At 34.7% G+C, this 26,648-nt stretch overlaps 1 protein-coding gene across 2 annotated transcripts in view; it reads left to right on the plus strand.

The window, feature by feature from the left end:
• The window catches only part of HDAC8 (histone deacetylase 8), a 223,363-nt gene that overhangs the window by 88,915 nt on the left and 107,800 nt on the right, over positions 1-26,648 (plus strand). For both annotated transcript variants that reach the window (XM_055338986.1, XM_055338987.1), the window contains 2 exons: positions 6,081-6,253; positions 8,750-8,844. In XM_055338986.1, the coding sequence (XP_055194961.1) occupies positions 6,081-6,253; positions 8,750-8,844 (268 nt within the window). The remainder of the gene's footprint in view (positions 1-6,080; positions 6,254-8,749; positions 8,845-26,648) is intronic.

Consider the following 26,648-nt stretch of genomic DNA (forward strand, 5'->3'; position numbering starts at 1 on the left):
TACACAAAGTTACCAAATGACCCAAAAATTCTGCTCCTAGGTAATGTAACCAATAAAAAGGAAAACCTATCTACACAGAAGCTTATACACAAATGTCCATAGCAGCATTTTTCATATTAGCCAAAAAGTAAAAATAACCCAGATGTCCCTCAACTGATGAATGGATAAATAAAATTTGGTATATACAGAAAAGGGAATATTGTTTGGTCATGAGAAGGAATAATGTACTGATACACACACACACATATATGCTACAACATGGATGAACTGTGAACATGTTATATTAAATGAAAGAAGCCAGTTACAAACCACATATTATATAATTCCATTTATATGAACAGTCAAAATCAGACAAATATATAGAGACAGAAAGTAGATTAGTGGTTGCCAGGGCCTGGGGATTGAAGAGTGGTAGGAATGGGTAGTAACAGCTAATGGGTACAGAATTTCTTTGGGGGATCATGAAAATGTTCTGAAAGTCATTGTGGTAATGATTGTTCAGCTCTGTGAATATACTAAAAGCTGTTGAAGTGTATACTTTAAATGGGGAATTGTATATTATGTGAATATCAATAAAGTTGCTTTTATAAAGATTTAAAAATATTTTTTAATGGAGCTGTAGCCACTGATGACCATCTGCAGATTTTTTAGTAGTATCAACTGACAGTTTCTTCTGAGAAATTAAAAAAGGTAACAAAAAAATTTTTGGATATCATAACCCAGAGGTCTCTCTCCCCTCAAGAGAGAAACTGAGAACAATAAGATCAGAAACTGGATTGCAAAGATGGATAGGTGGCCTTTAAGTGGGTAAATTTGGCAGTGCTGAGAAGGGGAGGAGGAGATAGGCAACTTAAACCTAAAGGAACAGAATTAGTGGGAAGGCAAAGACTAAAGATAGAAGAAAGAGCTTAATGGTGATACATGGCCCTTAGAGCAATAGGAAAAAGAATCTAGTGCCTGGGTGGTGAAATCAGCCTCAAGGAAAAAGAGGAATGTGAGGCAAGACATTGTCAGATAAAGAAAAGAGGTAGAGGAAGGCATTTATTACACATAACTTCAACCAACTCAGTCAAGTATGAGGCAGTCAACTTGACGAAGTTGGTTGAAGCCATGTGTCATGAATCAGCAGTTACCTCTGAAGAGGGAGTGGGGATGGAGAGAGATTTTTCACTTTTATTTGATAGACTTTATTTGTTTGATTTTTTAGCATCAAGAATGTATACTCATTATATTCATATGTTTTAAAACATTACATGGTCTCATTCATTTGGGGAATATAAAAAATAGTGAAAGGGATTATAGGGGAAAGGAGAGAAAATGAGTGGGAAATATCAGAAAGAGTGACAGAACATGAGAGGCACTTAACTCTGGGAAACAAACGAGGGGTAGTGGAAAGGGTGGTGGGCAGGGGGGTTGGGGTGACTGGGTGATGGGCACTGAGGGGGGCACTTGTCAGGATGATCATTGGGTGATATGCTATATGTTGGCAAATTGAACTCCAATAATAAAAAATAATAATTAAAAAAAATTGTCTCACGTCAATGTGAGGAATTTGAGATGTAAAGAAGATTGTTATTAACTAAAAAACCTTTATGGAATTTTAAAAAAATTGTGTGTGAGATAAAAAAAATTAGATTAGATGCTGCAAGAAATGTAATTGTTTACCAACAAGAGGTAAAGCAAATGATTGTCAAGCTGCACAGAGGGAGTGGCACATATTAATCACTCAAAAAATGTTTATGGAATTTGTTGAATTGAAGTTGTAAGCAGAAACTGTAGAGGAAGCAATTGGTTTGACTTCTCAGCTTCCTCCAGCAGAATAGAGCAGAAAATTATGATAGAGTGATTTATCCAAGAACTTAAGGATTGACAAGGCAAAAATGACAAAGGTGTGAGGGAATTAAGTATGCTAATAAGAGTTTTTGAAATGACTAATCATATTCTCCAAAATGAGTTGGGAAGCAAATGAGGACAAAAGACAGACTCGTGGACTTTGAAAATAGGAGAATGATAAGGTCACAGGAGTTAAAATGAGAAAAAAGAACAAGTTCAGCAGGAAGATAGAAAATTGTACACAGAAAAAGCAGTTCATAGTCCAGGATGTTAGAAGTAGAGCATTTCCAAGTATTTCCTAATCAGGCCCCAAAGCATGTCTGTGTGTATATATAACTAAAGTGGAGTGCAGGTGGATATCATTGTTCAAAAGGTAAGAAACTGTGATTTCAGAGAATTAGAAGGGTCACAGGGGGAAGAGGCAGGTCTCTTGTTCAATACAGTAAACCCATTGCCCAACATAGTACCTGGTATACAGTAGTGCCTGGTTAACATTTTTTTGAATGAATGGATGGATATTATAGCACTTATCATAGTTATTTGTTTTCATCTTCTTTCCCTGCTGGACAAGATGCTCCCTGGGTCTTACCTATTTCTCTATCTCTAGTGCCCAGCATAGGTAAGAATAGATGCTTGAATCAAGATCTGAGTAAACAAATGAATAGTGAACTGCAAAAAATAATGACAAGGAAAGGGAGAGACAAAAAAATTTATGGACCATGTGCTAAAGTCCTCAAGGGAGGTGAAAGAGTACCTTGGTAGGTCTTTAGATAGGACTTTTGATAGTGTTTGAGTGTATAAGCAAATGACATGGACTCAAAAGAGGAGAAATTGATGAGAGGAAAGAATACTGGATTTGGAAGTAGTAATAGGAAAAGGAATATTTCCATTTCTCTTTCTCCATCCTACAAATTCTGGAGGAATTGGCACAGTGTGTTTTCTACTCTGACCAACCCCCACCCCCACCCAATCTGTCACCTAGCCCTCTCATTTTTTCTCCCAAATTTGTCTTACCTTGCTTCCTGTTGCTCTTGTGCTTAGAAGCTTTGATATCCTTTTTGTCAACCCCTCTGCCTCCAGATTTTCTCTCTTTGGACTTCCATGCAACAGCAAAAATCAAAGTTCCTAAGCATCATTTTTCAGCAACATCAGTACCTATACTTCTCCAGTGACTCCTATTTGACTATCAAACCAAATGAAGACTTTCAGTCTTTAAGAGTGTACACTGTGTAGCCCTCAATTCATAAGCTGTCCTCACTTGCAAAAGCCCCCTGATAACCTTCAGCCTATTCTATGCTTTAGCCAGAGTATCTTTTCAAAACGTAAATTTGGTCATTCCCCCAACACACATACATGCATGTAAACACACAGACGTACACAATGTTTGAAATGTTACACACTCTTGAAGTAAAAATCTCCACTCATTAGCCTTCCTGGCATATCTGGCCCTTTGTGCCCCAACCCACATTTATTCACTGGCCTGACTCCCACCACTGCCTGTTTCAAGCCACCATGTTTTTGTGTGTGCAATTTCTTCTCTGAACCTAGTCTCCTACCAATAACCCTCACAACCATTCCTGCTGCCAACTCCAGGATCTTCACCTCATATGCCTGTAAACTTCTCCTAATCTTTCTTTTTCACTTTTTATTTTGAGGTAATTATAGATTAAAAGGGGGTTGCAAAGAAATGTACAGGAAAGTCCTATGCACCCATCCTCCAGCTTCCTCCAATGTTGACATCCTGCACAATTATAATTCAACATCAAAATCAAGAAGTTGGCATAGGTACAATTCATAGAGCTTATTAAGTTTTCACCAACTATATATGAACTTGCGTGTGGGAGGATGGGGGGGCTGTATGAGATTTTTATCACACAAATAGATTGCATTATGACAACCACCACCAAAATCAAAACTGTACCATCACCACAAGGCTATCATCATATACTATTTTATAGCCACACCCATCCCTAATTACTGGCAATCTCCAATCTGTTCTCCATCCTTCAAATTGTTATTTAACAAATGGTATATAATGGAATCATGCAGTATAGATTTTGGATTATCCTTATTCACCCAGCATAATTCTCTTGAGAGCCATCCAAGTTGTGTTCTTTTTTAAATTTATCAATAGTTTGTTTCTTTTTATTGATAAACACTACTCCAGAGGTATGGATGTACCACAGTTTGCTTAACCATTCACTTACTGAGGTACATCTGAGTGGTTTCCAGTTTGGATTGTTACAAATAAAACTGCTATGAATATTTGTATACAAATTCCTATGTGAAAGTAAGTCTTAATTTCTCTGGTATAAATGCCCAAGAAGGCAATTGGTGGGTCATATGGTAAGTCTATTTTTAATTTTGATGGTAACTACCGGACTGTTTTCTAAACTGGCTATACTATTTTTACATTCCCACCCACAAGCTATGTGTGGTGTAATTTCTCCACATCCTCACTAGCAATTGATGTTATCAGTATTTTTTCATTTTAGCCATTTTAATAGGTGGTTCCTTATAGTTCTTCTTATCTTGTAAGACCCAAGTCAAAAGTTACCTTTGTAGAGCCTTTCCTAACATCTTCTAGAGAAGTCCATTACTCCCTTCTCTGCCATCTCTGATACTTAATTTATCATTGTATTTTAATTACTGATTAACATAGTATGAGTCTTCCCCTCTGTTCTGAGCCACAGGAAGATTAAGAGCTGTGTCATATTCCTCTTTGTTCCTGCAACGTCTCGTACAGGTACATGCTGGACACAGAGAGGCCACTCAGTAAATATGTGCAAAATGAAAGAAAGAATGAATGAAGAAATGTTAGTTTTTCCTGCCTCCCCCTTCTTCCTGTTAAGTAAAAACCTTTTTAGAACAGGTATCATACCTTCCTCTGTGTCTCCTGATAGCAGCTAATAGGATGCTATATATAGATGCTCAATAAATGTTAGCTAACTATTCAGGTGGCTCATCTTCTCTCTGCACCAGGAGATAAGCACATGAGAGAAAGAATAGGCTTGAGTATTTCTCTATTAAGAATCATATGTCATAAGTTTTAAATATTCTTATAATCTCCACAATCACTTAATATTTGCATAGATGAGAAATAAAAACAAAACAGTTTTGAGTCAAAGAATGCCTCTGCAGCTGAGCAATACCCTGGCTACATATGAATTTGGGAGAATGATATTTTATATCCCTGAATTCTTTTTGCAGTCTTAGAAGGATCTGGAATTTTCTGTTTTTGCTGCACTGGTATAATTCGACATGTTGATTATGAAGGGGTCATTAACCCCAACATTTTTATCACTTTCTGACTCTGTATTTTCTCAACTCTGAAGTATGTTAATTTGCACTTGTTTATATGTCTCTGTAAGAGTAACTCAGACCAATGAGGACTGGTATATGTTTCGTCTGGAAACTAGATTGTAAGCCCCTTGAGAACAAGGACCTTAAGAATGTATTCTGGACAGTGTCAGTGTTCAATTAATGATAATACTAGAAGCCTGATTAAGGTCATCTGTCACATTGACAACTTCCTTTTCATCTATGTCAGGAAAAAAGCTATTAGATTGATTTAAAAGCACTGTATGATTCTACCCAAAATTATTCACCTTATTGCTCACTACAACTTATTCTTTAGGGTACTTTCAGATTTACAATTTTGGATCAGTTGTTATCATTTTCTACCCTATAATATTCTGGTTACATATGACTTAGGGAGGGCTACATTTCATAACCCAGAAGTCCTTTAGCATAATAGAAAGTAAGCTGATAACATCTATGCTTTCAAAGCATGTTAATTCTTTTCAGCAATTTTCATTGACAACAAGATAATAAATTCAAAGTATGTTGACAATCTTAAATTATCAGAAATTTTCAGTGTATATGTCTTACTTTCCCAAATTGTAAAATGGAATAAATATGTACACTATGTCCTATGGTTGCTGAAGTTAAGTTAATATGAATATTTAAAGGAAGTTTGAGTTCCAAAACATAAGGATAAATTTGGTCCTTGGTAAGGTGAAGGTGGGGGAAATTTTTCTTGTTAATCAATTTTTTGAGGTATAATTTACGTACAGTCTGATTCACCCTTTTTAGATGGAAAGTTTGATGAGTTTAATAGGTTGGGTCTTTTTTTTCCTTCACTATTTGCTAACTCAACTCTACCTTCAATTGCCCCACCGCCACCACCCCTAGACCAAACTGACCTATCTTTATCTGACATTTTATATCCTTTTTCTTTTCTACAGTGTACTAAAGGAAGTATACATAGCCTTTAATCCCAAAGCAGTGGTCTTACAGCTGGGAGCTGATACAATTGCTGGGGATCCTATGTGCTCCTTTAACATGACTCCAGTGGGAATTGGCAAATGTCTTAAGTACATCCTTCAGTGGCAGTTGGCAACACTCATTTTGGGAGGAGGTGAGTACAAAGGAAGGTCACTAGGAGAATATGCTGACCTTCTTCCACATTTTGTCCATTGACACTGAGAAAACTTGGCTTTCTTAGATTGGATAATATCAACCTACATGTGATCCAGAAGCCTAAGTCAAAGAATTCTGCCCACTTCACAATTCAGCATAAGGAAGTACTGTGACACACTTCTCCTCAGCTTGGCATGTGCATTGACTCCTTGGTACTCTGAAGTCTAAGTTTTACTTCCTGAAACGAAGGCTCTTTGGTTAAAGGTGCCATCAGATCATATTAAGAATAGCGGATATTAACCCCAGTGGACTTTAATCCATCTTCTCTCAGTATAGTTTTTGACTCTCAGTTCTAATAATCATCCTTTGGAAACATACTACTAAAACTCTAAGTCTACTCATATATAAGTAAGCACATGAATTAATTAAATATCTAAGCTGAATTTAAGAATGACTTCTCTTTCCCCCACCCCCCACCCCCCCCCAAAAAAAAAAACATAGATTTGTTACAATAAAGCAAAATTGAGAGATCTAAAGTCTCTTGGGCATCCTTGCCTTCAATGTATACTGATGTTTTGTATTACTTAACATAAAGCTGGGTATATTCAATAGATGCATTTACACGTTTGTGAAAGGTACTCTTTACTCTTTATTACCTTTGAAGATTCTTTGCTAAGAATCTTCTATCTGGAACAATCTTTATTTCATTGGATGAATGGATTGGTGTGGGTGTGTTAAAATAACACAGTCAAGCAGATTGAGTTTAAAATGCACGTATTATGGAACAGCTAATAGTTTGTTTTGTCAACTCACTGTAAAAACCAAATTAGAGGAGGTTGTGGGAAGGCCTTATGAAAATGAGTAGCATTCAACACAAACACATGAGCCTGGTCTTTAGCAGCCTCAAATCCTAGAGGGATCAACATTACAGGTGCTTACAAGAGACAACCTCTTATGAAAAGCGGGCAAGACATCTATTAACTTCAACTCAGGGAAAAGATAAATTCGATAAGTATTGTATGACATATTACTTTCCTTTGACAGCATAAAGGATGCTGGTTATGATTCAGGTACAGGTAGGGGGAAGAAAAAAGCCCTTCCCACAACATGCATCTTTGCAAATTCAACTTTTATTTGTGGCTATAGCCTTTACTTAGCATTTTCAAAGTTTCTTTGCTTTCTCAGTCCAAAATTTTGGCTTTTGTATATATAACTCTTCTTATGCAATATGTGTATTCCTGAAAATTCCTGTGTGTAAATGGAATTTTTGCAAATCAAATCAGTGTATATATACCACAGAGAGCTTACTACTTAAAATCTATAGTGAATCTTTTTGTAATCAGATAATCATACCAACTAAGTTGATCTTCTGAATTCAGATTTTTTACATCAGGATTGTTGAAAGTAATAAGTGTTCTATTTCTCTTAAATTCTCAATCCCCAGTAATACATAGACAACTAGTGGAGATGGAGATGTCCCCAAGCTTCACTGGACCCCATTAAGGCCTAAAAGACATTCCAAATCCCCAGTATCCCTGACCTTGCAAGGAGTAAGGCTTTCAAGGCTTAAGAGAAAGATGACCAATTTATGAATGTTATCCCAGTGTAATTATTAATAGAGTCCCCTTTCACTGTTAAAAGTGTACCATTTGGACAATAAATTATATGGTTACCCTACCTAAAATAGACTAGCTTCTATTTCCCTCAGGCTACACTGAGATTAGGAAATCATTCCATTTCATCCTTACACTCTTGGAGTTTAGCTAACGGCCAATATTCTAATGCTTGCATGGCAGAACACATCTATTCAGTGCAAAAATATGCTGATTATTAGCCAGTATAATATGGCTGCTGGGTGACTGTGACAGAACCTGATGAGATGGGTCAGAGCATCAATCAATAGTCCTTTCCTCATCTCATTCTCTTTGATCTCTGCCACTAGACCTGTGTTTTGTGGAGAAAAGGAATGCTAATATTGAAAGAAGGAAGTCTATTTCTGTCAGCATTTTCCATTTCTCTTTCCTGGATATTTCTAGGACTGTATCGGCCAATGGCTTTAACATACAAATCACAGCCAGCAGCCAAATTTATAAAATTATAAAATTGTTGCAAAATTCATCACAGAAACCTTCACATTGGGTCGGTTGCTTCAAGAGATCTGGGTTCCGGGGATCTCAGTCTTACTGATGACTTGATGAAATTGGGGAGCTTGGAATCCTTGGATGCATATTTGTTAGAGATGAGGGCCTCTTTAATCTTTGCCGGCCTTAGAATTCCCAGTTCCACACTGTGCATGCTCTGACTAACTCATTAAAGTCTGCCTACCAAGTGGTTCAAAAACATCATAAAGGGATGTTTAGGTGAAATTCTGCAAGTTGGAGTCATCTTTTTAGCCCTTTTATTAAAACATTTTTCTCTCCTTCCTTACCCTCCTTCCCTCTCCTGCTGTTTTGTGACTGTTCTTTCCTAACTTCACAATTCTTGATGGAGACAGGAGGCTATAACCTTGCCAACACAGCTCGATGCTGGACATACTTGACCGGGGTCATCCTAGGGAAAACACTATCCTCTGAGATCCCAGATCATGAGGTAAGTAAGGCTCTGACAAGTCCTCTCTTCTTTAAGGGGAAGAGCTGAGTCATTCCACCTAATCAAAATCACGTCTTCACCACTCAATACCGTTTTGTTGAGAGACACTCCAATAACAATAACACACTGTCTTGGCAGAATAGTGGACTCTTGTTCCAAAATATCCAAGACCTTCTGCCTTTTTTTTATAAGAGATCTCAAAGGCCAACTAACTTTAATTTCTCAATTAATTACAGAGACTGTGGGAAGGGGTCACCTGTTCACACAAAGAACTCTTTGGAATATGTGCATATTTTCATCCTGTAGTCTCAAAACAGAAGGAGCAATTTTTAAAATGTATGAGCTAGGTTCTTGTCTATCTATAAAAAGTCCCATAGATGGTATGTCACACCTGTGTTCTTTGGGGTTAGTCCTGGTCTTTCGGTTTTCTTCGACTAATGTAAAATTTAAGAAACATAATTACCACAAGAACATGTCTGGTGTTTTTCCAGCAATTAGTGGCACACAAAGGCTAGAGGAAGACCATCTAAAACGTGAAACTTCATTTGAATTTTTGCCATTTTCTCTAGTCCTATGAGATAGGCTTTACACTTTCTGAAACAAACATGTCTATTTTAGCTTTCTCAAAACAGGTTAACAGAAAGCTGTCTGAGCCCCTTGAGTGTGCTGATTATCCCTTATCTGAAGGCATACCCCTTCTCTTCCCACCCACCCCCACACCTGGCAGGAAGCATGTTATCACAAATCAAGATGTGTAGTTGTAGGCCTTGGATTGTGTGACTTATAATAAAACCAATGTGTGAACCAGTACCTGCAGCCCCACTTTTCTCAAGCCATTCCCAGGAGTAGAGATGATACTTTGATTATGTTTTGATTCCTGCCAGATGCAGGATCTGTGCACTTGGGAGCATTATTCTTTTTAAAGTTACTAATATTTTTTAAAAATCAGAAACAACTTACATTAATTCCCTTCTAATTTTCCTCTAACCACAAATGAGGTATAATATGTATCTCTGAAAAACCACTCAATGTGTCTAGAATACAAATAGAAGACATACTATAATTTGAGACAATTTGCTGGTGTCAGGGTTAATAGAAGTCACTTTTCTTGACTTAACCTTTGTTCAGTATTTGGAACCTTTATGAGATATAAAGATAAGCCAACAAATTACATTTGTGAACAAATGTAATTGCTGTTATTGCTGTGGGACTCTCTGATTGCATTGTAATTTAAAGCATTGAGACTTTAAAAACTGATCAAATTATGTCAAAAAGGAGTTTTAAACTATAGGAGCTTGAATTGAGAATGAATGTTCTATTCCTAGGAAACAATGCAAATCCACAGGTTCATCTGTCTTAAAAGGTTGATAAAATTTTAATAAAGATGAATACTGCCTCTGGTACCCAGAGAAGCTATGTGCCTGAGTAGATGTAGGTTTGGCCTTATAGATAGACATGTCCTGTCTTTATGCTGACATATTCTGCCAGATTAAATAATACACAATTTTTGCCAATTGCCTAGCACAGTTTGTGGCACATAGTAGGCACTTTTGAAATGTAAGTTTTCTCCTTCCCCTTTGCATGTTTCCAACAACTCCTTATACCCAGACATTTATGACTTTGTCATTCATAAATGTGTCAAAACCCTTTTTGAATCCCTTCTGTCATATCCTTCTGGTATAAGAGATGTGAGTCATCCAAGAAGGAACAAAGAAGAAAATTGAAATGACAGTCTTCCATGTACAACAAGATAACATTTTAATGAAAATTGCCAAAAATAGACTGCACAGTGTGAAGACATATATAAGTTTTGTTCCACAATACACAGTTGCACACAAATATCCTTGTGGTTCTCTATAATCAGATCAACAAATGGTAGATCAAAAAATATTTACAGAGCACCCTTTGTGTGCCAGGCACTAAGCTAAGTGACTTGGAAGATGCAAAGACATGAATACCTTATCTCATTCCCTACCTCAAGAATCCTGGGAGGGAGACTGGTATAAGTTCTAGGGAGATAAGTAGATACACAAATAATTATATTACAGAGGAAAGTAAGAACCATGAAATGATAGGAAAAATGACTGTGGAGATGTGCATTAAATATGAAAGGGATACAAAGAAGTGTACAAAATACCCTGCCCTCCAGGAGCTGAAAAGATAATTGAGAAATCTAATCAGTGAAAAGATCAAGATCCTGCAGCAGTCAGCTGCAGTCTGGCTGACCCCTCAGTCTTCACTTTCAGTCTTGGGCTTGTGTTCTTCTGTGTCCTAGGATAATAATCTTCCTCCTCCAAATGCTCTTTCCTCATCTGTCTATTGCCTTCCTAGGTGCAGTTTCTAGCCATGTGCATTTAAAAATCCCTTACCTAATATACCAAGGCCCTTTGAACTCTTTCTTCACATTCATTTATTCCTTCATTCATTTAACAAATATTCATTGGGTCCCCACTACTTACCAGGCTTGAATTCAGAGATACAAAGACTAACAAGTAAACCCAGTGCTCACAAAAATTTCACCATCTAATAACGGCAACAGAACAATGTGCTCAAATCCAGGACAGTTGGGGAGAATAGAAGAAATATTTCACCAAGACTTTGAACCGAATCTTGGAGGTTGATTGGGAGTTTGCCAGGTGAAGAAGAGCAAAAGACATTCTAGGCAAAGGGAACAAGGATTGAAAAGGACCTGGTGCCTCACAGAACCAGTGAGAAGTTTGATATAGTAGTAGAACATACAGTTTATAAGGGAAAGTGGGAAGGACTAAGGCCTAAGTGAAAATTGGAGCCAGATTATGAAGAGACTTGAATGCTGCACTACAGAGTTTATTTATACTTTTCTTTCTGTGAAAACAGAGGAGCTTTAGTTTTTAGAAAGCTAACTCAGTAGCACATGGAAGATAGATTGCAAAAGGGAGAGATTTGAGAAAGGCAAACCTATTAAGAAGTTCAAGTACACTCGTATAGCATAGTCTATATCATTCATTTGGTAATCTGTGTTCTGGGTGTCTGTATTCCCCCTCAGTGCTTAACACAGTGTTAGCTACCTACCTTGGTGGTGTTCATTCATTGAATGAACAGCTGAATAAATGAGTGTTTGAATGATAAGCATCTCAACATTCACATTGGAAAACTTCTCTTTTTAAGACAGAAGAATCAGAAACCTTTTACTGGAAAGGCTTCTAGTAGCAACTACCCATCCTTTGCAAGAAGTACCAGGTATCCCAGCTATAGGAAACATACATGTCCATGGGAAAACACTAGATTGGCAATTAAGGGAAGGGAGTTGAGAAGACAAGCCCAGCACAAATAATACAAGTCATTAGTGGTGAGATTTCAATCATAGTGCTCATGAGCTATACAACCAGTGATGTCATAAAGCCAGTGATCAGGGAGATACTCCCAGCTCAGGAATTGGGGGACCAAGTTTGCCAGCCAGGCATGGAATAAGGAAGCAATCATAACTAGAAGAAGATTTGGGCCCAGCTTGGAAAGCTGAGAGGAAGGAAACCTGCCCATATACCTGGCTCAAGTAGTCTACCATAGAAAAATCCCAAAGGTGGCATGAGTTCCTATAAAAAGAAGAGTACATGGCTAATTTAGCAAATCACGCACTTTGTGTAATAAAGCTTATGGACTATCATATATAAGAATGTTCTGTAATCCAGTAATACTAGTTGGACCCTATGATCCAGGATAGAGTATGGCAGTTATGTAATGTATTCATATATACACATGTGTATATGTATTACAGATACATCAGGTATATGTATATATCTGAATCAAGTTTATTAACAAAATTTAATGAATGAAAAATATTTACTTAACCAGACCATTTTTGATGGACTGGTTGTATAAACTATGCTCGACTCATATGAGGGAATATATGTAGCCATTGAAAAGAATCAAGTACATTTATATACAAGTATATTACTGATGTAAAACAGTCTTGCAGTGCATCTGTAGATTGCACTGAATCTATAGATTGATTTGGGGAGGAATAACATCAACAATATTTCATCTTTCAATCCATGAATTTGCTATATCTCTCCATTTTCTTAAGTCTTTAATTTCAAATTTTCATTTATACTTTTCAGGGAACAAGTCTTGCACAAATTTTGTTATATTTATCCCTAAGTATTTCATGATTTTAATGTTATTAAAATGATATTTTTAAATTTCAATTTCTAATTGTTTGTTGCTAGAATATAGAAACCCGATTAATTTTATATTGATCTTGAATAAAGTATCATTGCTAAACTCATTAGTTATAGTAGCTTTTTGTAGATTCGTTAGCATTTTTCATGTATACAAACGTGTCATCTGTGAATAAAGAAAGTTTTACTTATTCCTTTACAATCTTCATGACTTTTATTTCTTTTTCTTGCCTTATTATGCTGGTTGGAACCTTCAGTGTGATGTTAAATAGAAGTGATTAGAGCAAACATCCTTGTCTTGTTCCTGATCATAGGGGGAAGCACTTAATCTTTTATGATGAAGTGTGATGTTAGCTGTAGGTTTTTTCATAAATGTTCTTTGTTGGGTTGAGGAAGTTCCCTTCTATTCCTAATTTACTGAGAGGTTTTCTCACAAATGAGTGTTAAATTTTGTCAAATGCTTCTTCCTCATCTATTGAAATGATCATATGGTGTCCTCTTATTCTGTTAATACAGTAAATTGCATTAATTGTTGCTTTTTTAAATGTTAAACCTTGCATTACTGGAATTAGTATCTTACTTAAGTGTTTGATAGAATTCACTAGTGAAAACATTTGAGCCCGGAGTTTTCTTTGTGGGAAGGTTTTTTATTATGAATTCTAGTTCTTTAATAGTTATATAACTATTCAGATTTTCTATTTCTTCTTGCTTCCATGTTGATAATTTGTCTTTGAAGGAATTTGCCCATTCACTTAAAATATCCTTTTATTATCGTTTTGGCGTCTCTGTAGAAGTTATAGTGATATTCTCTTTCATTCCTAATATTGCTAATTTCTTTCTGTTTTTCCTGATCGTTTTAGCTTGTGATTTTATCAGTTTTATTGAATTGTATTTTTTTCAAAGAACCAACTTTTAGTTTCATTGACTTTTTTCTTTTCTATTTTATTATTTCTGCTCATATCTTTGTTATTTCCATCCTTCTACTTACTTTGTATTGACTCTTAGTTTTTTTCTAGTCTATGATAGAAACATAGTTTATTGATTTTAAACCTTTCTTCTTTTCTAATACAAGATTTTATACTATAAATTTTCATCTAAGCACTGCTTTACCTGCATCCCACAAATTTTGATGTTTCCATTTTCAGTTACTTCAAAATATTTTCTAATTTTCTTCTGTAACTGATGGAGTTATTTAGAAGCATGAGTTTTTAAAAATTAATTTCCAAATATTTCAGGACTTTCCAGATGTCTTTCTATTTACATTCATTTTAATTCTGTTGTGCTCAGAGAACATACTTTGCATGATTTCAGTCATTTCATATTTATTAGAATTTGTTTTACAGCCCAGCATATGATCTATCCTGGTGAATGTTTCATGTGCAATTTGCAAAGAATGTGTATTTTCCTGCTATTGAACAGCATTTTTTATCATTATCAATTAGGTCAGATTAGTAGAAACTGTAGTTTATATCTTCTATATCCCTATGTATTTTGTCTGCTTGTTCTGTCAATTACCAAGAAGGTTGAAATCTCCAGCCATGATTTGGGATTTGGCTATTTTTCCTTTCACTTATGTTGATTTGGGCTTCGTGTATGTTTGAAGCTTTTTTATTAGACATATATACATTTAGGGTTGTTATATTTTCTTGATGAATTGACCTCTTTATTATTATGAAATCTTGTTCTTTATCTCTGGTAATATTCCTTGTTCTGAAGTGTACTTTGTCTGATTTCAATATTGTCACATCTGTGACAATTTGATTATTATTTGAGGGGTGTGATTATTATTATTATTTGTGTGATTATCTTTATCTGTTCATTTACTTTTAACCTATTTGTGTTTGCATATTTAAATTGAATTTCTTGTAGACCACATATAGTTGGGCCGTGATTTCTTATCCAATCTGGTCTGACAATCTCTGTCTTTGGGTTAGAGTGCCTACACCACTTATGTTTACATAAATTATTTATATGTTTAGGTTTGAGTCCATTTTCCTATTTGTCCCATCTATTCCTTGTTTCTATTTTCTATTTAATTTAATTTTTTAAATTAATTGAATATTTTTAAGGTTCCATTTGTCTCTTTTATTTGCTTATTATCTGTAACTGTTTTGATTTTTTGTGGTTGCTCTGAGGATTACAGTATGCATTTCTAACTTATATTCTACCTTCAAATAGTATTACAGTATTTCATGTACAATGTAGCACCCTTATTGCAGTGTTCTTCCATTTCCCTTTTCCTTCCCTTGTGCTATGGTAGTCCTATATTTTACTTTTGCCTATGTTATAAACCCCATGATACTCAATTGTTAACCCCAATTGTTATTGTCTTGCTTTAAACAGTCAATATATTTCTAAAATTTTAAAACATTTATTAGTGTACTTAAAATAAGATAATAAACCCAGTACACATTAGCACAGACAACATGTTGTGATTTTTAAAAAGTAACTATTTTCCAAGACAAAAAAATGTCATGAGAAGACTCTCATTGCTATACATTTTTGCATATCTCTATAATGTCTGGCTTAATAAATGGCAACTTACTTCTCATACCAGTTTCCACAATGTATTATGATGTTTTTGTTAAAGTATAAGAAGAAAAAATAAATAAATAAAAAATAAAGTATATGAAAAAATTCATCTTTACATGGATATGTAATTGGAAAAGGGAGGAGTATTTTAATAACCGTTACAGATAATTGTGGATGTTCTTCTTTGATACTACACAAAAACTCTACAAATGGTTAGTGTCTTAAAGGTTAATATATGGAATCTGAAACTTATCAGTGAAATTTTTATATACTATTATATTAAAATTCATTGGTTATCTTGTACTTTGAATAGATATTTGACTCATCTTGTACATATTGATTATTTGGAAAATATTGGTTCACTAAGTTATATAAATATTACAAATGCTAAAACATTTTTTGCACTATTAAAAATCACATTGATATCAGCACTAATTTCATTGGAACAAGGCTTAAGTTTGGGAAAGCTGTAAAGCTTATAATGATAGAATAAAGTTTTCCAGTATATTAATTTTGACTCAAAAAGGTAAATATCATTATTGGCAACAAATTATGTCAGTTGTTTACCCTAAAGGCTCACTTCATTTTCTAGAAGTATCTGTCAAATATTCACGTATTTAATCATGGTTTTTCCATCAGTTGTTCTTTCAAGCAAAAACGGTGTTCATGAAAAGTGGCTAGTTAAGACACAACTTAATTACAGACGTGGGGTTTTTTTTCAACACAACCACCATAATGTAGTTTATAACAGAAGCAATTTTTCATAACTCCTATTTTGTCACATAGAATATTAAACCCAAGATCAAGATTTAATAACTTTTAGTACTTCACCAACGATATTCTTAAGTGAAATTGAATTTTTAATGTGACTACATGGCAGTATAAAGAATACAAGAACTACTGGTATACTTTGGTGCTACTGCCTTAATTTATATCATGGTGCCTGCAGTTTTATCTACCATTGGTTTTGTACCCTCATGCAAATATAAACAAAGTTGTTCCAGGAGAAACCATGAGATTCAAACAAGTTATTCAACATTTTTAATATTTCAATACCACTTGTGTTTGTTTGCAACCATTCAAAAAGAAAAAGTCTTCTTCAAAGATTATTTAGTGCTGATACCACATGACTATGAACAAAACAAGTCCAGTCACATTTGTAGACTTGTCTGTAAGGTGAAGGTACAATTATGCAAATAAGATAATAAATCTTCATGTTTAGAGTTAAATGTTTAAATAAGTTACTGTGCCATTGAAAACTCAATACTATGAATTATTTTAGTAACTTTTCATTCAGTAGGCACTGAGCAGTGTCAACTGTTCAGGGTTTTATTGATCCCTAAACTATTATGTGCATTGCCCTAGTCTGTGCAGTGCAATAACTTGCATAAGAGGCTTCAGTGACTTTTTCTAGTTTGAAAAGCTCTAGCAAACAACTTTTGGGTTTTAGTAAACTCATCATATCTACACTTAAAATACTCAAGTTCTTTCCCTTTAACTATGAATAAATAGTCTGAAAATGATGCCATAACTTAAATAGCAAATTATTCTGAAACTATACAAAAATGATCTGTGCACATGACAGTATAAGGTAAATTAATTATAAATATAAAGGTAATTTTAATCATATTTTCATTTCTTGCTTACAATTTCACCATGTCTTTGAAGTAAATGTCTTCCTACCATGAGTTAGAGCCCTTCCTGATACTTCAGTTTCATCTTTTTCAGCTTCTTTAAACATAGATGCTACAGCTCTGGTTTGAGAAAGCAAGCCTTCTAATCTCACTTTATTAAGCCAACAAACCATATTCTTGTTATATTTCTGTCTAGGTAGAAGATTATTTATTATCTAAACAATAATAAAGTTACAGAGATTATAGCAGGTATAATTAAGGATACTTTTTTTCATGTCCCCCCAGTGGTTGGGGAATACAGGCACTGGTCACAGTGCCAGCACTTCAGAGGAGACAACTGAAAAACTTAAAGGAAGGGATGGAAGAGAAGATCCAGAGCCTGACAAGCAACAGATCTCACACTAGGGGAACCTGTTGTATGGTCCCTGGCAGGAGGTGCAGGGAGGCTAGACAGCTACTTATATCAGCCAAAGGATGCAGTGCTCAAGCTAGAATGTCCCAGCTATGAGCAGATCTGGACTATATCCTCTATCCCCCAACCTGGGCTTCCCACCTTGTGTCTGGACTATGTGGCTCCACTTACTCTGCCACCAGGTTGACAGCCTGCTTCACTCCTCCATGGTCTTTAGTGGCACTCCTTTGCAGTCAGCACATATTCAGTCACCACTGGATGTGCTGCTCCCAACATGGCCCTAAATTATCAAAGAAATTAAAAGATGAGTAAGGAAATATTTTTACATTTACTCGTATATTTGTCCTTTCCAGCATTTTTCAGTCCGTTATGTAGATCCAGGTTTCCATCTGGTAAAAGTTACATTCTGCCTAAGAACTTCAGTTAATTTTTTATCATAATGTAGGTCTGTTAGCAACAAATTTTCTCAGCTTTTGCTTGAAAAGTCTATTTTCTCTTAATTTTTGAAAGATATTTTCACTGAGTATAGAGTTCTAGATTGATAATTATTTCTTTCAGAACATTAAAAATATCACTCCATTTTCTCTATGCTTGTATAGTTCCTCATGAGAAGTCTGTAATCATTCTTATCTTTTCTTCTGGCTGCTTTTAATTTTTCTCTTTGTGACTAGTTTTTAGCAACTTGATTACAGTTTGCCCTGGTATGGTGTGTGTGTGTTTCCTATTTGGAACCCAAAGCTTCTAGGATCTGACAGTTTACAGTCTTTATCAAATTTGGAAATATTTCAGCCATTATTTCTTTTCTGTCCTTTCTGTACTACTGGGACTCCAGTTAAACCTATGTTAGGCAAAAAAAAAAAAAAAAAAAAACCTATGTTAGGCCAATTTTATTGTCCCATAGGTCACTGAGACCGCCCCTTTTTTATCTTTTATTTCTGTGATTCATATTGAAGAGTTTTGTTGCTTTGCCTTTAGGGTTATTGATCTTTTCTTCTGCAGTCTATAATTGCTGTTAATCCCATCCAGTAAAATTTTCCTTTCAAATATTGTATTTTTCATTTCTAGAATTTCTATTATAAAAAACTTCCAGGGATAATAAAGTCTTTTTAAAAATATATGACCAGGAAAAAATCTTCCATTTCTCTCTTCACTGTGTTCATACTTTCTTTACATCCTTGAACATATAGAACATAATTATAATAGCTGTTTTTAAGGCCCTTGTCTACTAATTCCATTATCTCTGTCATTTCTGAGTCTGTTTCCGTTGACTAATTTTTCTCCAAGTTATAGATCACATTTTTCTGCTTCCTTGTATGTTTACTAATTTTTAAACTGTATATCCAATATTGTGAATTTTACATTACTGAGTGCTGGATTTTTTTGTATTTATTTATAGAGGATTGTTCTTTTTTCTGATAGACAAGTTATTGTGGATCAGTTTTATCCTTTTGAGGTTTTTTTTAAAGCTCATTTAGAGTACATCTTGAGTAACTAATTTAGCCCATTTTGAAGGAACTGCCCCTCTGAAGTCTCTACACATGCCCCCCTCTATTCATTGAGGTCTCTCTACTTTGACCTTATGTGAATTCTAGGAAGTGTTCCTCCTACAACTTCTTAGTAATTGTTTCCTGGGAAATTTTTTCTAGATTATCTTTGTGAAGTTTTACCCTGTCCATGCTCAGATCAATATTCATCAAAAGACTCAAAGGGAACTCTGCATATTTCTAGTACCCTTTTTATGGCTTAGCTCCATCCCCACCATTTCTTACCATCCTGGCCCTTATGAATTCCAATCTTTCTCCTTTACTCAGAGATAATTAGACTCTATTTAGATCCCCCCACCCCTGCATCACAGTCCAAGGATTACCTCCTGGGAGAAAGCTGGGGTGATAACAAGGATCACCTCATTTGTATTTCTTTTCTCTCAAATTACCGTCTTGTGTTGCACATTGTCCAATGTCTAAAAAAATATTTCCAATATTTGGTAAATATTCCAGTTGTTTCTAAAGAGAAAATAATTTCACATCCTCTTTCCCTTCATAGCCAGATGCAGAACGCTTTTACTTATTTGCTTCCATTTTTTTCCTGTCTTCATTTTTGAAGAATATTTTTCTGGATATGAAATTCTAAATGGACAGTTTTTATTTCTTTTTCTGTCTCCATTTTTTTTTTGATGGAGTCAGTCTTGTTATTATCATTGTTTCCCTGTATATATGTCTTTGTTCTCTGGCTACCCTTATAAATTTATCTTTGGTTTTCAGAACACCGGCCATGTTGTGACCCAGTATACTTTTGTGTTTATCCTACTTGGGATTTCCTGAGTTCCTGGATCTCTGGATTGCAGTTTGGGATATAATTTGGAAAATTCTTGACCAGTATTTCTTGCCCCTTTTTTTTTGCCCTATTTCCCTCTCTGATGTCTGTCTGAAACTCTTGTTACACATATGTTATATTGATTAATACTGTGCTATAAGTTACTGAAGTGCTTGTCATTTTTTTCCAATTTTTTTTCTGTGCTTCAGTTTACTTAATTCCCATTGATCTGTCTTCAAATTCACTACTCCTTTCTTCTTTAGTATTGAGTCTGCTATTAACCCTATCCAATTAATCTTTTATCCCATTCCATCCAATTATTTTTTAAACTTCTTCATTTTAGGGCAGCCCCGGTAGCCCAGCGGTTTAGCACCACCTTCAGCTTGGGGTGTAATCCTGGAGACCCGGGATCGAGTCTCATGTCAGGCTCTCTGCATGGAGCCTGCTTCTCCCTCTGCCTGTGTCTCTGCCTCTTTCTTTCTCTGTGTTTGCCATGAATAAATAAATAAAATCTTTAAAAAAAACTTCATTTTGAAATAGTTTTAGATCCACAAACAATTGCAAGAATAGTACAAAGAAGTCTTGTGTACTTTTCATTTAGTTTCCCCCAGTAGTAATATCCTATATAACTATAAAACCAGGAAATCAACATTGGTACAATCCAAAGAGCTTATTTAGATTTTATCAATTTTATATGCACTCACTTGTGTATGTGTGTGTATTTAGTTCTATGCAATTTTATCATACGTATAAATTGATGTAACCACTACCATAGCCAGGATATAGAACTATTCCATCACCAAAGACCTCCCTTGTGCTATCCTTTATAACCATAGCTGCCTTCTCTTCCCTCAACTCAATCTCTAATCTATGGAAACCACTAATCTGTTCTTCATGTCTACAGCTTCTTCATTTAGAGTATGTGATATAAATGGAACCATGCAGCATGTAATCTTTAGAGATTGGCTTTTTCATTCAGCATAATTCCTTTGGTAGCTGTCCAAGTTGTTCCATGCCTCAATACTTTATTCCTTTTTATTGCTGGATAGTATTCCATGGTATACAGGTCCCATAGTTTGGCCATTTATCCATTTAAGAACATTTAGGTTGTTTCCAATTTATGGCTATTACAATTAAACATTTTTGTAGTTTTTGTGGATTTAAGTTTTAATGTGTCTGAAATCAACACCAGGAACATAATTGCTGAATAATATGATAAGTATAGGTTTACTTTTTTATGAAACTGCCACTCATGCTTTTTTATTACCATTTACATATCTTTTCCCACCAGCTTTACTTCAACTTCTCTATATCACTATATTTGAAATGAGTTTCTTGTAGACAAAATATAATTGTCATTTTTTTTAATTTTTTTAATTAAGTCATTTTTTAATCCATTCTACCAATATCTGGTTTTTAATTGGTGTGCTTAGATCATTTCCCTTTAATGTAGTTATTGATATGTTAAGACTTAAGTCTGCCATTTTATCATTTGTTTTTTGTTTGTTCCCTGTTTTCCCCTTCTGCCTTCCTCTGGATTACTGGATTACTGGATTACTTCCTCTGGACATTTTTTTTTAGTTCCATTTTTATTTATATATAGTGCTTTTGAGTATATCACTTTGTATAGATTGTTTTTAGTAGTTGCTTTAGGTATTAACATATATATAATATAAACACATAAAACATATATGTACATATGTATGTATATATATATATATATATATAAAACAATTTATTACTATCAACATTTTGCCACTTTGAGTGAACTATAGAAAACCTTATGTCCCTTTACGTTCCTCTCTAATATAATATTTTAAAATTTTACTTTACATAAATTGAAAACCACATCAGGAATTCTTAGAGTTTTTGTTTCAACCATCAAAAATAATTTTTAAAACTCAAGAGGAGAAGAAAAATGTGCTATATTTAGCCACATTTTTACTATTTCTGTTGTGCTTTCTTCTTAATGCTCTGAGATTTCTTCTTTTATCATTTCCTTTGACCATTTTTTTAGGGTAGATCTGATTAAGACAAATTATCTTTGTTTTCCTTCATCTGAGAATGGCTTGATTTCTCTTACACTAGTTGGTCCGAGGGCTATGGGTTATTGCTAAGCTGATTTCTCTTACACTACTGAATATAGAATTTTGAGATGGAAGCTCGTTCTTTCAGCACTTAAAAAAATATGCCTTTTCCTTCTGGCCTCCATGTTTTTTTATGAGAAATCCATTTTCACAGGAATCATTATTTCCATATAGGTGAGAATACAAAATGACACATAATTTCTCTACCTCTTTTCAGGGTTTTTATTTTTGTTTTTTTCTCCTTGTTTCAGATACTTAAGTATGATGTGACTTGGAGGAGTGGGTTTTGGGGGGTTTATTCTGTTTAGGTTTCATTCAGCCTCTTGAATATGTAGAAAGAATAGTCTTTCCCAAATTTGAGATTTCAGCCAATATTTCTTTGAATATTTTTTAAATGTCATCTTCTTTTGATATTCTGATGACACAAATGTTTGTTATTTTGATCTTATCCCACAGTCTCTGTTTATTATTTTTTACTCTGTTTTCTCTATGTTGTTTAGATTGGGTGATTTCTGTTGCTCCGTTTCAAATTCAATGATGCTTTTCTTTATCATCTCCATTTTTCTATTAAGCCTATCTAGTATGTTTTTATTTTGATTATTGTATTTTTCAGTTTTAAAATTTCCATTCTTTAGGTTTTCTATTTCTTGGTTGATACTTTCTAATTTTTTATTGTGTTTAGCATTTTATAATTGCCTCTTGAAACATTTTTGTAATGGTTGCCTTTAAATCCTTGTCAGATAATTCTAACATATATGTCATATTGGTGTTAATATCTGTTGATTGTGTTTTCTCATTCAAGTTGAGATTTTCCTAATTCTTTGTATGATGAGTAGGTTTTTATTTGAACCTGTAGATTTTGGATCTTATTTTATGAGACTCTGGCAACTCTGAACTCTGTGCTCTGAATTCGCAGGCTAACAAGCCTGCAGCGCTCTGCCTGAGCTCTACCACACATCACATAAAAAATATATATAACTGTGACTCTAACCAGGGTAGCTCTTTTCTTTTGAGGGTTGAATTCCCTCTAGTTTCTCCCTGTTTGAGGATATTCTATAATATCTTTAATTTATCATGATGGTTAGTCCGATGGAAACTATTCTATCATTACCAGAATTCAGAAATCATGACTTACGTTTCATATTATAACTTTTGGTAACTTTTTAAAGTTTTTCCCATATATGTACAACTTCTTTTGAAATTTAAATAAATTGTTGAAATTAAAACATAAAAATTAAATGAATATATTTATCAGGCAGACCTGCTTTCATAGACCAGCTCCAGGTAGTGATCACAGTAACAATATATACTAGACAAGTTGAGAAAATTATTTTACCAGTCAGTCCCTCAGTTTGCTCACCTGCAAAATAAGGGATTATTGTGAGGATGAAGTGTATTGATCTACACAAAATGCTTAGAACAGTGACTGGCATATTTAAGTAATATATATAAATATGTTACTAATATATAATAAATAGTACTAATATAAATTAAATTTTAAGGACACCTGGGTGGCTCAGTGGTTGAGCATCTACCTTTAGCTCAGGTCATGATCCTAGGATCCTGGGATTGAGTCCCACATCAGTCTCCCCACAGGGAGCCTGCTTCTCCCTCTGCCTGTGTCTCTGCTTCTCTCTGTGTCTCTCATGAATAAATCAATAAAACCTTAAAAAAATTAGACATAATTATTGTCATTATCAGAAATATTGATAAAACTCACAGCCTAGGGCTTGTTTCTTCTTAGTCCCTCAATACTGAGAATTTGGTCCCCAGTAAGTGCCTAATAAATTTTTAAAAAAATGAACATGGTGCTGCTGTATTGGATGCTATACATATTTAGCCTAACAGCCCTTGCTGACACTGAGAGCTCATGGAACAAAAATGATGAAAACATATCTAATTGAAATATTATCATTCTATATGAACAAATTTGAGTGTAAGTAGATGAATACTAGAAATTATATATTTGAGTTTTATATTTAGATAAGGCTATTTGTACCAGACATTCAGCAACTGATCCACCTATTGCAGAAAGGTTTTATAGAGGTAGGATTTAAGAATTGTTTGAATGAGAAGAGAACTTAACATGTATTAAGTACCAATTATATCCCCTGTAAGTATATCCATATGTTAGATCCTTTATATATATATTATCTCATTTATGTCTTTTAGTAATTCTGTGAGGTAAGCATTATCCCTCATTTACTGATGAAAAAAGTAAGACTTGGAAAATAACTAGACCAGGATCAGCTAGTAAAATAGTAGAGCCAAGATTAAAACTCAAATTTTTCAGAATTCTGAGCTTATCCTTTTTCTCTACTTTCAAGGATAAGACCCAGGATTTTGGCATAAAGAGTACATGGTAGAAAAATAACCACTTATTAAACATCTACCACTGACCAGACAACATACTACATGCATTATTTCATTTGGTTCTCAAAGCATTATTTTATTCAATCCTCACAGTAACTCTGAGAAGGAAGTAAAATAACATTTTTTGAGTGCCTGCTATGTGCCTAACACTTTAGTAGGGCTTATATAAATTACCTCACATGGTCTCCTAACAGCCCAGTGATACCTCTATTGTCCCCACCACTAGGAGGAAACCAAGCTGAGCTTCCGCCATATTTGCCTACCTCCAAAGGCAGCCCTAAAGGACAACCGTATTTTTAAACATTTTGCAGAACACATACTCCACTTACTATGACTTTTTAAAGTGTAATCCACACAACACAAAGTTCTCTCCATACCAGGGACTTTTTAATCTTTTGGGTGGTTGTGGACCTCTGATGGTCTTTCCTCCCAGATAAATGCTTATAATTACACGATATTGGATACAAGTTTAGAACATTCAACAATTTCCTAAAGTCCATCAATGGATACATTATTTATTTAAAACAATCACCAAATAAACAAACAAATCTGCTCTAAAGAACAGAAATAAATCTCAGAAAACAAGAGGGTTATTAATGGCTTAAATTATTAAGTTTTACAATTCCTCTAGGACACTAACACCTATATTTGGCCATTCTATTATGTTTCACAAAGTTAAATGGTAGTCCTATTTCTCTTTTGGTTTTTAGTATTGGCATTATTGACTTTTCTTTTCATATAATTCTTTGGTATGGGGAGACTGTCCTGTGCATGCATTCATAAGATGCTGAGCAGTATTCCTGTCCTCTACTAACTAGATGCCAGTAGCACACACCTTGCACAGTTTTGACAACCAAGAATGTATCCAGACATTGCCAAAAATGTCCCCCGAGGGGAGGCAAAATCTCTCCCTATTGAGAACCACTGGTTTGTAGTAATTACATTTGTCACTCCTGAGTCACTTACAAACATAAAGGAACTAATGACCAGACTTTTTTAAAGGTATATCTTTTTCTTACTTTATTAAGCTCTCCTACAATACTTCACAACTGGATTAAACAAGGTGATTCATCTCAACAATTAAGTTGCTAGCTGAAGTTATAGTTTTTCCTACCTAAGAGACCTACAAGAAAGTTTATATAGCCACTCTACTTTATTAATTAAATGATTGACTTATTAAGTCATTCAGAGAATATTTATTGAATACTAACAGCATGTCAGACATTATGCCAGGTGCTGAGGCTATTGTGGTGAGAAGTATAGATGTGGTTCCTGCATCATGGAATGTGCAATCCAGTGAGGAAGACAGACTACAAGACAAGTAAAAAAATAAGTGAAAATAATTATAAATTGTGATAAGTACCATGATGGAAGTACAAAGAGTGCAAAGGTTAAAAAAAAATGGATGTATATAAGGTCACTAGGAAAGGCCTCTCTGAAGATGTGGCATTTAAGGCTAAACTTGAAGAGTGAGGAAAAGCCAGCCAGGTTAAAAATAAAACAACTAGAGGGCAAGTGCTCAAGGCAGAGTAGATAATCATATGCAAAGACCATGAAGTAAGAAAGAGTTTGGTGTGTTCTGGGTACTGAAAGAGGGTCACTGTAACTAATGCTAGTCAGTAAAGGGCAAGAAGTATAAGGTGGAATAGGCAGGGACAAGACTGTACAAGGCTGTATAGGCCATGTCAAGAAGTTGAATCTCATTCTTAATAGAGTGGAAAGCTATTGAAGGCTTTAACCAGGAGGGGTACTGTGATGTTTTAAAACTACTCTAAGTGTTGTGTGGAGTGGTGGCAGGAATGGAAGTATAGAGACCAGTTAGGAGGCTGATGACGGTTCAGAGATGATAGTGATAGCAGTGGAGATAAAAAGAATGACCTATTTTAGAAAATGCTAAAGATTCCACCAAAAAACTACTAGAATGGGTAAATGAATTCAACAAGGTCACAAGACACAAAATCAACATACAGAAATCCATTTCATTTCTACACTCCAATAATGAAGCAGCAAAAAGAGAAATTAAGAACACAATTGCATTCACAATTGCACCAAAAATAATAAAATATCCAGGAATAAACATAACCAAAGAGGTGAAAGACCTGTACTCTCAAAAACTATAAAACATTGATGACAGAAATTGAAGAGGACACAAAGAAATGGAAAGACATTCCAAGCCCATGGATTGAAAGAACAAAAACTGTCTAAATGTCTCTACTACCCAAACCAATCTAGACATTTAATGCAATCCCTATCAAAATACCAACAGCGTTTTTCATAGAACTAAAACAATCCTAAA

The sequence above is a fragment of the Nyctereutes procyonoides genome, unplaced genomic scaffold (genome assembly GCF_905146905.1).
Source record: "Nyctereutes procyonoides isolate TBG_1078 unplaced genomic scaffold, NYPRO_anot_genome, whole genome shotgun sequence".
NCBI lineage: Eukaryota > Metazoa > Chordata > Mammalia > Carnivora > Canidae > Nyctereutes > Nyctereutes procyonoides.